Source organism: Bicyclus anynana, chromosome 3, assembly GCF_947172395.1.
Source record: "Bicyclus anynana chromosome 3, ilBicAnyn1.1, whole genome shotgun sequence".
Taxonomy (NCBI): domain Eukaryota; kingdom Metazoa; phylum Arthropoda; class Insecta; order Lepidoptera; family Nymphalidae; genus Bicyclus; species Bicyclus anynana.
In genome coordinates, this window is record NC_069085.1 from 18621398 (window position 1) to 18637720 (window position 16323).

Consider the following 16323-nt stretch of genomic DNA (forward strand, 5'->3'; position numbering starts at 1 on the left):
GAGATGGTTTCACGAAAAGAGATAGATTTCATCTTGTCTACCAGACGGCATATATTTAACAATGTCTCTGTGATCAACAGGGTCAAAACCGGCAGCACCGAATCACTACCGGTTTTGACCGGTAATTGTGTTCATATAAAGAGAAAAATCCGAAAACAATGAGTTTCAACAAGTTGAGCTTATTTTTTAAATTTTTTAAATTTATTTTTGTATGAAGGAATTTACTATTGACAGACTAGCAAACTCAGCTTGGTTATCAGAATAAGCAATAGAAGTTAATAGCAAAATCTTACACTTGTTAGGAGGAGGATGAAAATTTACACCCCTTTCGGTTTTTACACGACATCGTACTGGAACGCTAAATCGCTTAGCGGTACGTCTTTGCCAGTAGGGTGGTAACTAGCCACGGCCGAAACCTCCAGCCGGACCTGGACCTGGGTTAAATGTGAAAATGGGAGCCAAATTCTATATCACAGATGTGTGTCGTTATCGATTATCAGCTGTCGAGTCGAGTCGTAGTTTCAGAGCCGTTTCAATGCAAATAAACAAACAAAAATATAATAAAAGCTTTCCTATTCATAATTAACCGACTTCAAAAAAAAGAATAAGTTCTCAATTCGACTGTATGTTTTTTTGTATGTATGTTAACCTCGAACACGCCTGGACCGATTGAAATAATTCTTTTTTTGTTTGAAAGGGTACACTCCTGTAGTGGTCCCATTGTCACCATAACAGGATTTGATGATGGGATCCTAGAGAAATTGAGAAAAACTTTCAGAAATTGTAAGGGCAAATGTAACGTTTTATATTTTTTCCATTGATACACACGTGGGAACTTTTTAACGGCTTACAACAGTTACCTTGTGTTTGGACTTCATTAATTTGTGTCGATAAGAACTCTCCACCTAGATGGGTTGTGACTGTCATTAGGGGTCTGATGATGAAGACGAAGGACAGGTATTGGAACTCCTTTACGGTTAACAATAGCTACCTTGTGATTGGGCTTGATGAATTCGTATTTAAGAGAACTTTTTACCTAGATGGGTTATGACTGACATTAGGAGTCTGACAGTGAAGACAAATGACAGGTACTGGAACTCCTGAACGATTTACAGTAGCTACCTTGTGATTGGGCTTGATCGATTCCTATTGATGAGATCTTCCCTCCTACATGGGTTATGAGGTCTGATGATGAAGTCGAAGGACAGTTAATGGAGTTCCTCATCTGTTTACAGTATAGCGATGGTTGGATGTGTCGCTAATATGTATCTTGTACGTAAGTTTTAATTATGTGCCTATGTGATTAAGCTATAATATATAAAATAGAAATAATATAATATGATATGGGCGAGAGTAGCCCACAACAGTAACTACCCTATCATTCGGTTTGATTTATTTGTATTGATAAGGACTTTCCACCTATATGGGTTTCACAACCCATACAGGTGGAAAGTCCTATATTTCCTATAGTGTCATTGGGGGTGTCAGTGAAGACGAAAGACAGGTAATGTAACTCCTCTGTGGTTCACAGTAGCTAATTTCTGATGGGGCTGCTGGATAGGTTTTGACTGTCATTATGAGACAAGGGACAGTTAATGAAACTCCTTAACGGTTTACAGTACCTTGTACTCTATCGTCGTGTGGCCTACTCATAAATTTGTTTGAAAAAAAACATAAAACATACTGACTAAACTAAAAAAACGAAAAATAACATCAAACAAAGTTCTTTAAGATGATATTATGTTCTAACTGATGATCACTTTGAAGGCGGTACTAAACCGATGTAGTGTTAATTTAAGCCGTCCTTCAAAATACACTATACCTGTGCTAGGCGTGGACTGGGACCGAACTAATGACCTCTCGTACCTCGCCTTCGGGCCCCATCAGGCGATACATCAGCGCTGGCCCGAACCCCCCCTGACACCGCTTAGGTCCCATTAAGGAGCCTACGGCACTTACACAATCGGGAAAAAGACCGCCCTCCTAAATAAGGCCTTATTACTCCTCTATAATTTTAAACATAAGTGACGTGTCATCTGCAAACAAAACTATCTCATGATTATCCTTGTCAACATATGGAAGGTCATTAATATAAATGAGAAAAAGAAATGGATATAGTGAGAAAAAGAAATGGAGAATAAGCAGAGAATTAAGCAGAGAATATACCTATGTCTATACTTAATATTATAAATGTAAAAGTAAGTCTGTCTTTGTTACCTTTTCTCGGCTAAATGGCTGAACCAATCAAGATGAATTTTGGTCTAATGGTCTAATGGTATGATCTTGGAGCAAAACACAAGGTACTTTTTGACCCTAAAATAAAAAAAAGTAGAAGGGGGTTAAAAGTTTGTATGGAAAGTACTTCATTTCTAGAGATATAGTTTTTAAATTTTGTGTATAAATCGTAATACGTAATAAATACGAAATATAATGTGAGTTAAAAAATTTTAAAATTCAACCCCTAAAGTGGGGTTGAAAGTTTACATTAACTTCCACGCGGACGAAGTCGCGGGTGTCAGCTATTCTAGTAATAGTAATAACAGCAGGCAAATTCTTTCTAAGTAATAATTATTTTTATAGGTGGGATGTAACAAAACATCCCAGTTAAGAGGTCCCTGACTCCAGCAATCTGACGACGTAAGCCAACCCGCGGCGCCGCGCCGTCGCCTCGAGCGACCTGCTACCCCATATACACCCCAAACCACCCCTTACACCATACACCCCATGACTGACTTACAGCTCCCTTCGATCGGTGGGGAAAGTGTTTAGCGGTGTTTACTTCGTTGATGCATTTTTAATGGAAGTTTGCTAAAATGTTTAAACAGCTGCTTTCAGCCCATTTTAATCGCCAACTACAGGACCACGAGCCTTAGCCATGTGGCACGTCGATTCACTTTCTACAAACGCTAACGCTTCCAAAAATTAAAAAAATGTATGGGTATGACAGATTCAGATAGTGAATCGTCCGTGCCACATGGCTATAGGCCCAGGGTTCCCTCCTTATAGAGGAGGGGATATGGGGCTAAGACCATAACGCTGCTCTTATATTGGTTGGTGGGCTTAGGATGCTAATGTTACTCTTTACCTATCACTAGCAGATGTCACTGATAATTTGAGGTTCCACCACCAACTTCCTCTTTATACTGAAAATTTCTTAGAAGAAAAACGTGTGCTTCTCGGGACACTAGACAAAAGTGATAACTTTGACTTAATACTTTAATTAATTGAATCTAATTAATTATTGAATCCTATATTGTCGAAAAAGTGTAAAGAAAATTTTGACAACAACAATATAGAAATTTTTAAAATAATCTGTGGTTGTGAAATCAGTCCAAAGAAGCGTTAAACGTGCCAACTTTAGCCGTAACGCGTTACGTTACCAAACGGTTTAGACTCCCCTAAGAAAATTATAAGTATTTAGAGCTGGGGATCCAAAGCTACGTAGGCTAACCAATGAGACAGTTTTAATTAAATATTATAACTATTTATTTATCGAATGTTTCAAATCATTTACATAATTATTTGGATAGAGTGAAAATAAAAATCGAAAATCAAGCTAAGAATTTTCCACTTAATATGGACAATGACAATTAAAGGATTTTTAAGAATTCATTGTGTTTTTATGTAGTTATTTCCTTTTGACTTGCAAAAATCACTACAATACTGCTTTGGTTAGGTTTGAACTTTGAACCTATAACACTTTGAACTTTAGTCTTCCCTCTGAACCTATAATCTGGGGCGAGTCTAATGACGCAATTTCAATTTCGCAATACAACCCTTGGTCCCCAGGGTGTGGGGCGGGCGGTGGAGGATGCTCGGCGCCAGAGCGTCGGGCGCCGGCTATACCACTGTCTGTCGTAGAGACGTGGCTTGTTCCGGATTTAAATGCAACCACTTTGACGTACATCGCTGGTTGAAGATAGCAAAATAAACATATTAGGAAAATACATCCCTCAATATCCAGCCACAAAGTAAGCGTCGTTTTATAGGCAATAGGCCGCCCTAGTCGTGATAATGTTTGACTTTTAACAATCACTATCACAGGTCAACAATAATGTCAAACCTACGGCTTATCCGTAAGCCCCGGTCTTTCCAAAGTAGTTCTTAAGCAGCGAGGGTGTAACACCACCAATATTCGAACTCCGAGCTGAGACGTTTTAGGTTTTATTGAGAATTTCTTCATTCAACAACCCACATATGACTAACTGTTGAGTACAAGTCTCCTCTGAGGATGAGAGGTGTTAGGCTAATATCACTACGCTGGCCTAATGCGGATTGGCAGACTTCGCATACGAAGAGAGTTGAGAAAATCTCAAAAAACTTTACAGTTGTGTGCATTATAAGAAATTAAATACGGTGAAGGAAAAACATCGTGAGGAAATCACAGGTTTCCTCACGGTTTCCTCACGTTTTTCCTTCACCGTTTGTGACACGTGAAATTTAATTTCTTATAATGCACATAACTGTAAAGTTGGAGGTGCATGCCCTAGACCAGATTCGATTCTTCACTCGAATGGAAGGCAGAGGTCATGGGTTTTCATAAAGAAAAGAAAAAGCCGTACTTCATACTTCTATCCAGGACACGAGCCAAGGACCTTTATACACATAAACTATCCACTGGACCAATCAGCTACAATAAACGCAGCTATATAAAAGGAATTCAATGAGTGAAAATTACAGACAGCAAACAGAAAAATTAAAAGTAGTTTTCTTTGACTAAAAAAGGTTTTTGATAATTTCTAATTTAATTGGGAGAATTGGGACAATTTTTATTTTCAATCCCAAAGTTATTCATACCTAAATATATAGTTTCTTTATTTAATTTAAGGTTTCAAAAGAAGCAAATCTGTCAATGTACAGCGTACATCCCTAGTGACCTGTTTCCGCTATACGTCCGCTCTCGGGATTCGTTCCATTCACTCGTCGCCCGGGGCACGGACACCAGTTCCAAACACAAAGCCTTCCAGTTACATCAGTTCACTAGTTCCAAGTGTTGCCAGTTTGTGAGTGAATTGTCTCTGTTGTAAAGTTACCAACTTTTTGAAGGTAGGAGTAACAGCTCTTTTAAAGAGAGGTAGATGCAGTGAGAACGATCAAACTACATAAATTATAAATTATTATTTATAAACTAGAGACGCCCGCTACTTCAGTTTTTCACAAATCCCGCGGGAACTGTGAATTTTTCCGATTCTAGATGTGAAGTACCCATAGTATCAGTGATCTCGTTTCTTCCGTGTTAGCCTAAAAAGGGGTTGAGTTAGAAAATATTGAGCTTTTCTTTGTCTTAAGAATAAAAATTAAAAATTTTCAGCCCGCAGTGGGGAAGAAGTTAATGCCAATCAGTTGAGTCCCGGTCATTAAGATCAAGGGTGATGACTATAATATATTTAGGGTAATATAATAATTTATATATATTAGGACCTCTTGATTATAATGATATAATCAAGAGGTCATTACCCTAAACATATACCCTATCTTCTAAGGAAGGCTCTGTGGCTTGAGTTTTGTCTATTTCTCTTCACGAGATCTTGTTGTTGATGATAGCATGTTTACGGCACTAAAATAAAAAAATAAATGATGATAATTTTAATAACAGTCGGTCAAGTCAGAGGCCCCTATATATTTATTTTATTAAGCTATTGCACAGGTTTTATCGCGGGCTTTGAGCGCGGCGACCGAATCAAGAAATTCCGTAACGAGAATAAACCTAACACCCAAACCGTGCTTCAAGTTAACACATTTCGACGTTATCAATCGACTCAACTGGTAAAACTAAGGGGCAAAACTTATTAAACCAGAGGTCGATTCCAGCTCAATGTAAAGACATGTTTTATTTTTTTGCATTATTTATTTATTCTTTTTTTATCTTTTATTCTTTTCTAAAGAAATAAAAATACTACTCAACTATCAAACTATCATAATAATATACAGCCTGATGACGGACAGCGGAGTTTTAGTAATAGGGTCCCGTTTGAGCCTTTGGGCAAGGAACCCTAAAAATCTAGATGTTATAATACATTCCCAATCTCGCGATGCTAAGTGACTTGTGCCAACGTCCACCATGGGTATCCATCAACGCGGAGTCTATTACGTCCGCCCAATACCACTTTTGGCTCCCCTAATATATTAAAATCTCTTAACTTCCGAGTTGCCGAGATTCGTGTCACTCGTGGCTATATTAGACACTAGATATTCTCTGGTTTCTTACGCATCTTGTCTCTACCTACTCGTAACAATTTTGTAGATATAACTCTGACAAAGACCTCGGTTTTCTTGGTAAGAAATACCTACTCAACGTTGTGGTCATGAAGATCGCGGCATGAAAGCGTAACAAACGTACAAACTAACTTTTGCATTGGGCAAATCGGTAGAGGTCATCGATCTCCTATTAAAAAGGTAGAGGTACACAATTCCGTAATAACCCAGTGGATATGACCTCTGCCTCCGATTCCGGAGGGTGTGGGTTCGAGACCGGTCCGGGGACTTTTCAGTTGTGTGCATTTTAATAAATTAAATATCACGTGTCTCAAAACGGTGAAGAAAACCTGCATACCAGAGAATTTTTCTTAAATCTCTGCGTGTGTGAAGTCTGCCAATCCGCATTGGGCCAGCGTGGTGGACTATTGACCTAACCCCTCTCATTCTGAGAGGAGACTCGAGCTCAGCAGTGAACAGAATATGGGTTTATAACATAATATCTTTAACATATTTTTGTGTTTTCAAGGCAAGCAGCGGCGGTTGTTATTACAAAATGGGGTTGGAAAAACGGACTATAAAGATCATTCTGATTGTGACTGTATCGGTTCTAGTGGTTGGTGAGTATTTGACTCGATATTATATTACTTTTTTGGATAAAACCTATTCCCCCATTCTATAAAGGATTGTCTTTCTTTTTGTCTTTGGTCCGGTAGATACAATTTGGTAAGGTTTGCTACGATTTATTTTTTATTCTTTGACAAGTTAGCTTGCGATAAGACGTGTTAAGTGATGATGCAGTCTAAGATGGGGGTTTTCTTGGGAGAGGCACAAGTTTATCCTGTACGACGGTATCTTTGCAACATCGTACCGGAACGCTAAAACCATAGGCGGCACGTCCTTGCCGTTAGGGTGGTAAAATGACTACCGCCACACAAATATTTAAAAGAAATATGTTTATAAAGCTGCAGGGAACAAAAATAATATATAAAATGGTGGCAATAAAAAAAAAAAAAACCTTGGCTGAGTTTGTTGTGGACTCTTCTCGGACCAAGGCGCATTTGGAACCCTCGTAACTTTAATTTTAAGTTTTCGACTATTATTATCACCATTAGATTAAATTATATTATGACATAATCTTGACATTTCAAAAGTGCTTGTAAACTAAGCCAAATTGAAATCAATGAATTTTGAATTTATACAAACAAACAAAAGTATTTACGTTATAGTGTATGTAACCTATTTCCAGTTAGCACAACGAGTACGTTTTAGTCCTTTAAGCCTATTATTGACTGCTAGCCTGAACTTGTAGGGCTTCATTGGAATCCTACTCTCATCCTACCAATCATGTCAATGTATTTACAAACACAACCTACGCCGAAGACCTCTTGGCGCAGTGGATTTACAAGGCGGTGGCTTAGGGTTCGATCCCCGGCTGGGCCAAATCCAGATTTAGCAGGTGGTAGATTTTGGCCGTGGCTATCATGGAGATTATATTTTAAGGGTTTACAAACTATGAGGCAGTAATGAACATCTTTTTTTGGCTGGTAGGAGGCTTCGACCGTGGCTAGTTATCACCATACTGACAAAGACGTACGCCAAGAGATTTAGCGTTCCGGTTTCTTAGACGTTCTTAAACCAAGCTTGGTCCCACAATTTTAGCCAAGGTTCATTTTTGTTTAACACTTAATCATATTATATACCTACATAGCACCCATGCGAAGCTGGGGCGGGTCGCTAGTTTCAAATCAGTATTTAATATCATTGTTTCAAATGATTTTATTCTCAACAGGAGGAATCATCGGCCTGATACTTGGCCTGTTGCTGCCGTACCGTTATGTGGGTAAGATCAAAATATTATTTTTCATACACTTTCTAACTTTTTCACCGAATACCCTCATCATCGTCATTAACATGTTCACAAAGGACAAAGGGTATAGGGTCTGACCCCATTTTTTTTGAAAAATCGCGTATAGTAACCAAAATGTTTTAAAATAGCAGACATCCAACAGTTTCTCGTTCCTGTGGGAATACGGGAATTAAATATATAGCTATAAATAACGTGGCTGTCTGTCCTGGGCGGCCTGCCAAGCTTCTGGAGCGAGCTCGGTTGGCTGGAGTGAGTCCACCAGCACTAAATGGACCCACGTACAACAGCCAACCCTTAGTGGCCAAGTGTGGAAAAGGAAAGAAGAAGAAGAAGAAATGAATGTCTATTGGTAAAGGGATTTTTAAAATCGATTCAGTTGATCCAGAGATTGCTCTTTATAATTTAAGTATCTATTACTTAGGAAAAGTCACAAAAGCCTTAGTAGGTCAACGTTAAAGGGGACGGAGTCAACACTGAGAAGTGGTGGTTCGATCCCAGTCACTCGTCAGCTGGACTAATGTAGGTAGTGCCCACTTCTATAGCTCGACAAATTCGTTGATGACACTCCCATGATATGCGCGCTACGGGGGGAAGGGCTGCACGGGTATAAAGTTGTGCGCGCGGGGCATCGCTACCCCCCTCCCGGCACGCGCGGACCATCGAGAGTGTTACGAACGAATTTGCCGAGCTATATTTTCGCAGTATTTTCCGAATAGTTGAGGGGAATGGGAATAATTGGTCATATTATAAAAAATAAGTAAATATTCTGTAAAAAAATTATGAAAAGTCACCTGTATGTGTCTATCTACATGGAATTGAAGATGTTATAAAGCCGGTATAAAACCGGTCCGATTTGAAAAATTCTTTCAGTGTTAGATAGCCTATTTATCGAGGAAAGCTATATATTATCTCCGTATTCCTACAGGACCGGGAACCATGTGGGTGAAACCGCGCGGCGTCAGCTAGTGATATAAATGAATTTATGTAATTTGATTTAATTTGCCAGAGCTGGAAGTATGGCCGAGGGCGGACGTTTACAACTACGAGCAGCCGCTGATCCAGTTCCGAGCAGCCGACCCTGGCAGCTGGCAGCCCTGGTTCGACAAGATCAACAACTTCCTCCGAGGTCTGCTGACCTATTCCTTCTGATGAGAGCCTCCTCTTACATAAATGCACCATCATCGCGTACCTTCCGTCCGTTGTAGTGAAGGCTTCTATCTGGATTTCTTTAAATAGCCATTTGCCATCGAGGTTTGCCCGTCCCCAAAAGACCCCCTAACCCCAAAAAACTACTTGGGCTACTTTTAATCCCTAAAATAAAAAGAGAAGGTGTGAAATAAGAGTAGAAAGTTTGTATGAAAAGATAATGGAATAGAATAGAATAGAATGAAATGGATTGGGATGGGATGGGATAGCGATAGCAATAAATATATCTGTAGCGATAGCAATGATAGCTATAGCGAACTTCGTTCCATCCGGGTCACGTGTCTCTCAAGTTTTTTTTAAAACTGTTTACAATAAGATGGAGTATTTTTTTTGGTACTTATTGATTATTATACTAATTAACGTGATTGTTATTTTTCGCTTTTTAGTTTAGTACCCACTAAACTAAAAAGCGAAAAATAACATCATATTATGTTCTACCTGCTGATCAGTATGAAGGCGGTGCTAAGCCGGTGATGTATTAATTCAAGTCATGTTATACATTTAGATTTTGCAGACACTGTTGTTTCATGTGGTCATGTCAGAAATGGCTTAAATTAAGACAACACCGGCTAAGCACCGCCTTCATACTGATGAATTTTGACATGAAATTGTAGTGCTTAAAGGTATTAAATGGAAAAGTTTACGAACACACTAGACACCCATATAATTTTCGAAAGTTTCCCTCAATTTCTCCAGGATTCCATCATCAGATCTTGACATGATGGCAATGGGACCAAATGGGGACTATACCGTTTTAAACAAAAAAAGAATTTTTGAAATCGGTCCAGGGGTCTTTGAGTAATCGGTGTACATACATAAAAAAAAAGTACCGACCGAATTGAGAACCTCCTCCTTTTTGAAGTCGGTTAATTATGAAAAAAGTTTATATATACGGATGTCGAAGAGACACGTGAAGTTTATGGTTTTAAATGGGTTTCACCGGCTTCACCACGTGGCTAGTAAAGACTCATTCTCTATGATCTTTATTTTGTGTATCCAGCATACGAGACCACAGTCCCAGAGGATCCGCCGCGTGCGCCGTGCTCGACCCAGCGCCACGACCAGCGGCTAACCTCGCCCAACTGTGAGGGGTCTCTCAGGGCATGGCACCCCTGCACCGCTGACAAGTTCTACGGGTACAACCTGGGCAAACCGTGCGTGTTCCTAAGGTTGAACCATGTATGTATTGACTACCTGATGTCGAAGGGCAACTTGATAATGTTATGGAGGACGAGAAAAGTAATGGTAGGAACAGTCAAGAGCAATCTATCTTCTATCTATATATATAAAAATGAATTGCTGTTCGTTAGTCTCGCTAAAACTTGAGAACGGCTGAACGGATTTATCTTATCTTGGTCTTCAAATGTTCGTGGAGGTATAGGGAAGGTTTAAGAGGTGAGAAAAATTAGAATAATTGCCGGGAAAACCATAAAAACAACCCTTTTCTATTTCCCATACAAACGTTTAAGAGTCAAGGGGTAGGGTGTGGTAGGGGTAGAGTAGTGTAGAGTAGGGATAAAGAAGAAGTGCATATAAGTCAAAGCGAAGCTTGACCGGGTCCACTAGTTAGTTGTATTTCTCTAGGGCTAATGTTGTCGCAAAGTAAGACGAAGTTTTTTCGATTCAATAAACATCAATCATGGTATACATAGGTGTATATAGTGGGCCGGGTGGGCCGGGCCCACAGTAGAATAGTCCAGTGCCCGCCCTAGGATACTGAGCTACCAATTTGAAATTCTATAATGGACGCCGAAATACTAATAATTTTACACAAAATATAATTTACAATATCAAGTAATAACACTTACAACTTATAATAAAGTAAAACATATAAGCAATAAAGATTTTGAAAAATAGATTAGGACCTTTTCTGATACCTACTATAGACACAGAAAACATGTGTACAAGTACATACAAAAAAAAATAATAAATAAGTCAAGCCGTTTCTGAGGTCTGCGTCCACAAATATGTAGGCCCACCCCAGGCCCACCTCAGGAAATGATCCTAGATACGCCAATGATGGTACCTACTGATATTATACCCTTTGTTAGTCAAACAGTCAATCAACGATGAGAGACTCATAGTAAAAAACAAAAACAAAAAAAATTGCATACCTACCTACCATAACCATACCATTTTTGATAGTAACTTGATCCCCAATCAATAATGTGTTTGACGTTGACAACAATGACCATGGTCCAAGGAATTGACAAACTTACATATTTGTTATATTATTTTCTCAGATCCACTACTGGGTCCCTGAGCCGTACAACATGAGCATGCGCATGTCTCTGCCGGACGACATGCCTGACAACATCAAGCGGGCGATGGTATGACTTTTGAATTTCTCGAATCATGAAATTTCAGGAGTTTTGCAGTGGTTTCAGGGGCGACAAATCGATCTAATTAGGTTTGATTTTTAGGGAACACCAAAAAAAAAACGTATTTTATCCTGTATAAATCCATAAAATATATAGTAACACATTGAGACACACCATTTTCGACCTCCACATATCACACATAACCTACTCTTCATATAGCCCGTCAGCTATTGTCAACCAACCTAGGTCAACTCTCGACATTTTGACCGTAAGTAGTTCATTGCCTAACAATCTAACCAATACTTGAAGGCTCTCGATTCGCGAAGCAGAGCCGTATTTCGAGCACCCGTTTTCCCCGTTGGGGCATCTGATGGGCCTGTGCACCCACTTGTGGGGGAGCCGGAAGTATGCCCACACACTCTTCGTGCTAGCTTTACCGCGATCTCTTTTACCCGCCTAGAGATAGATAGAGATAGACGACAAGATGGCGGCATATGATTAGTTCTTGATTTTGGCCACACGCAAACTTATCGTGAGCGCACTTACTTATTTATTTATTAAGGAAAATCAACCGCTAATACATTAAATTCATGCTTACAATTAATTACATTGATAAATTAGGTTAATGCTGAGCTATTAAAAGATTTTCACAACTTTCACAATTTTAGATATTATGTACACTTCTTAGTTATAGATATCCATTAATTCATAGGTACAACAAACTCTAAGATATCAAGTATATACTATACATAGAGAAAACAATTATAATCTAATTCACAAAAGTAATAAGTAATTTAATTAATAGGTTACGAAGAGCGGTATTCTGTATCATTTTATTGCGACAGTCTTAGTTTCGAATTCATATCTATCTATAGATAGAGACAGAAATTGAGATGAATTCTAAAGTTAGTTATACCTATATAATTGTAGGTTACGATTTCTATTTCTGTGGTTACGACACATTCATATTTAACTAGCAAAAGTTCGTAAATTCACACTATTCTTCGTCATGTCGTCATTCGCTTTTATTGGAGAACTATTTTCCAGCTTTTTTGATTTAGAATCAAACTAAATACCTATATTTTTGTGTCCTCAGCAAATCCTGGCAAACGAACAAAGGAATCAAAATATTATGGTGAGTAAAAACTGCAGGCATCTTATCCCGGAATGCTCCACAATCACCAAGCCTTGATGATGTTTTTGCGGATCTTTGATCTTGACATCGTACTGGAATGCTAAATCGTTAAATTGGCTACGGCCGAAGCGTCTCAGCAGCCAGACCAATTAAGAAAATCACAATCGGCCCAGCCGGGGATCGAACCCGGGACCTCTGACTTGTAAATCCACCGCGCATACCACTGCGCCACGGAGGCCGCCAAATATTTTTGTAAAAGATAAGTTTTGGAGCTTGATGTTGATATTGTTGCAGCGCCTCCCGAGTGCTCTCCACGGAGACTACGTGTGGGTGTCCTGCAATGGCGAGTTCAGCTCCGACATGGAGAACATCGGGCCGATCCAGTACATCCCGGCGCACTCACCCCCTGGTTTCCCCATCAATCGTCTCCACACCGCGGACCGCATCCCCCGCGCCGCGCGCGCCCTGCCCGACCAGATCCCGGCGCCTCTTGTGGCTGTATACTTTGAGAATCCTCATCGTAAGTAACACTGGCTGTCTGTTACCTTTTTTACTACAACTAAACAACTAAACCAATTTGGATGAAATTTGGTATAGAAATAGAACATAACATTTAACATAGGCTACTTTCTATCCCAACAAAATCGATGGTTTTCGCGGGATTAGTAAAAAACTTGATCAGAAATTAAGAGATTCGTAGAAAAACCAGAGTCAACGACATAGATACGATTCGCGAACCTAGCGGAAGACGTAGCAATGGGCGGGGAGCATAGTTTCAAAGTCGCCGGTCGCCAATGCTCGTTGGGGTGTCAAGGTGCTGGCGATTGATTGATAATAATTGGCGAACTGGCTCGGGAAAGCGCAATGTTGGTCGACCCCATAAGAACTCACTCAAGAGGCTGTAGTGTTGAAAGTACACACAGGAGGCCTATGTCCAACAGTAGATGTTTATTGGCTGATAATTATGATGATGATGAGTGTGCGAGGATCCCAATATCCACTTCTTTGTGTCTACTATACAAAATCTTTAACTCTTTTTATTTTGCCCAGGTGGTGTTGTGATCAACGTGGAATGTCGTATCTGGACGCGGGACATCGTGTACGACCGGTCTAGTCGAGTCGGCAGAGCCCGATTTGAGATTTTAGTCGAATAAATAAGACTAAATAAGGGCCTACAGCGGGCAAATAATAATTTTAGTACAGCCTGATCAGAAACATAAAGAACGTCGCGATGTTGCGGAAAATAAAGGAACTATAGTCCGACCAAGATAAATTTGCGCGTAGCCTAAATCGGAACTAATAAGCTAAGGAACTAATCAAAAGTACCGCCATCTTGTCGTTTATCTCTTGGCGGGTAAAATGGGTAAAATAGATCACTAACGCTGGCAACATAATAGAGCCGCCTGTCGCGCGCAGATTTATTTGCGCGCACTCTAGGAACTTTTTTTAACTAGCATTTAATAAAGACCTTTTATGGTCTTTGGCACTTAATACTAAAAAGCGCTCGTGGCGCAACCAATCAAGGTTATTTATATTTTTGGTCAGGATTTAAGTATTTATTTACTTTAGGTAAGTATTTATGATTATAAGCTAAGAATAATCTGTTAATAAAGTATAAAATATGCCAAAAAAGAAATATTCTATGCGTTTTTTTAACAGAAGCCATCTATTTATAATTAAGTAATAATTATACATTTTGACAGAGCCAATTAAATTATGAATATGCGTATATAAGATGTTAGGGTATATAAGATGATAAGGTAATAATAAGCGTTGCTAAAGAATGATTGTAATTTGTAAATGATGTTTATAAAAAAGGCCTTCTATTTCTACACAGCCTGCGGGCCTAATTATGTCTCTCAGTGCGGGTAGGGTTGCCAGGTCACTGAAATTAAAGCCGGACAGTCCAGCCAATTTAGCCTGATATTTGGGTAAAACGGCTGGAAAAGCCTTCATTGTTGAGGATTTGTGTACAGGAGTATACTGTACGAAGATATTTTTAATGTAAAATCAAGCATTCATGATTAATAACGTAAATTTTGTTCCCACACACACGTCGTTTGCTCGTTTGCTAAATGTACCTAGAGCCTAACTAAAGCCGGACTAGCCGGGCACGGTTAATTTCGACCGGACACAGATTAGAAAGGCCTAACTATGTCCAGCTTTATCCGGACACCTGGCAACACTAAGTGTAGGTACGATTCAATTATTGAGTCGCTACATAGTTTTCATCGTATTGTCGTTTTACTATCATTTAACCTCAGAGTAAACGTAAAAAGTAATAACACTATGTTTCAACGAATTAATATTAATATCATAATAAAATTGTTCTGTTCGGCCTGCTGCCCTCGCTTGCGCACCTTTGACTTTATGTAGGCGTAGGTACTGAGACGCACATAGTGTATGCTGCGGGGCAACATACATTAAGTACGTTTCAATACTCACGTCTATCTGAAAGAGTAAACTAAGTAAAAACTATTCGTGCGTCAGAGCTGACACTTTAACGATAACTTTTTATTAACTTTTTTTAACGATAACTGAAAGAAAAGTTATTTCATTGAAATAATCGTGTTAAATGATCGTAAAACCAAAAAAAAATACTGCCACTGTGCTGCCCCTTGATGTAATATATCGTAGTCAAGCTTATTTCGTATTCTTTAAAATAACTATGAATAATATAGTTAAGTATATGACCACAGATTTATTGGTAGTTAAAGCATTGGTTGGTTTGTTTGGTTTATTTAAATCCTCTGACACAAAGTTAAAAAGGGTTGCCAGACTAAATACATAGTAATAACAATACAACATCTATTAGGCTCTGAAACTACTGAACCGATTTGAAAACTTTCACCACTGGTATGCATCCTATACCGGTATTCGTGATGTGTCTATAAAAATGTATCCCCGTAACGGGAATGGGAACTACGCTGGAAAAAGCGTATGTCATCTGCTAGTAACAAATTAACAAAGAACGTTATTTATTATCTAATTATATAAGATGTGTCAACCGTTTCGAGTCTGAAGTGAAGAAGGCTATAATTCTTCATAATTCATATAATTTTTCATAATAAAACTTGCATTTTTGAGATTTCAATAAAAAAGTATTCTAACGTTTAATTATTCTTGAATAATTTCTTTAAACCTTTCCTGCACTTCCTTTATGTACATAATGGTCTAAGAGACTGCGATAGCCAGACTTTCGTAATTTAAGAAAAAATTGTCAGCCCATACGCCTACTTTAAAGTCTAAAGGTAAGTGCGGTCGGCAACCATTGCGTTTGAAACATGGTTGCTACGAGGTAGCAGGGCAATCGACAAATCAGAAGCAAGTATGAAGCATAACATAAATAGGTAGGTATAGGGAAGTCAAAGAATACATCAAACAAGCATATTATGCAGGAAATCCTCAGGAACAGATCCGATTTTGATGATTTTTTTGGAGTGTTGTTTTTATGTTATTTAAAATCAGAAATGTTTTGGTACGGGGACGAAATGATTTATATTTTTAAAAAAATATTTATGCTAGTTGTATAGTAAATAATTAAAAAATACTACCGACTTCAAAAATACAAACATATGCAGAAAACTAATAAGCAA

At 38.8% G+C, this 16323-nt stretch overlaps 1 protein-coding gene across 1 annotated transcript; it reads left to right on the forward strand.

Moving 5' to 3' along the window:
• Nucleotides 1–4929: 4929 nt before the first annotated feature.
• LOC112049348 (sodium/potassium-transporting ATPase subunit beta-2-like) lies at nt 4930–15833 on the forward strand. The gene is made up of 9 exons (XM_052891291.1): nt 4930–5046; nt 6725–6815; nt 7988–8038; nt 9072–9191; nt 10272–10450; nt 11515–11601; nt 12689–12727; nt 13022–13247; nt 13778–15833. Exons 2-9 carry the CDS (start codon nt 6752–6754, stop codon nt 13879–13881), a joined length of 870 nt encoding a protein of 289 aa, XP_052747251.1. The 5' UTR covers nt 4930–5046; nt 6725–6751; the 3' UTR covers nt 13882–15833.
• The last annotated feature ends 490 nt before the right edge of the window (nt 15834–16323 follow it).

Coding starts and splice junctions, on each gene's coding strand:
- LOC112049348 (XM_052891291.1), top strand. CDS start 6,752: ATGGGGTTGGAAAAACGGACTATAAAGATCATTCTGATTGTGACTGTA. Junction 10,451..11,514: donor TGTTCCTAAGGTTGAACCAT/GTATGTATTGAC, acceptor TTATTTTCTCAG/ATCCACTACTGGGTCCCTGA. Junction 12,728..13,021: donor AAAGGAATCAAAATATTATG/GTGAGTAAAAAC, acceptor ATATTGTTGCAG/CGCCTCCCGAGTGCTCTCCA.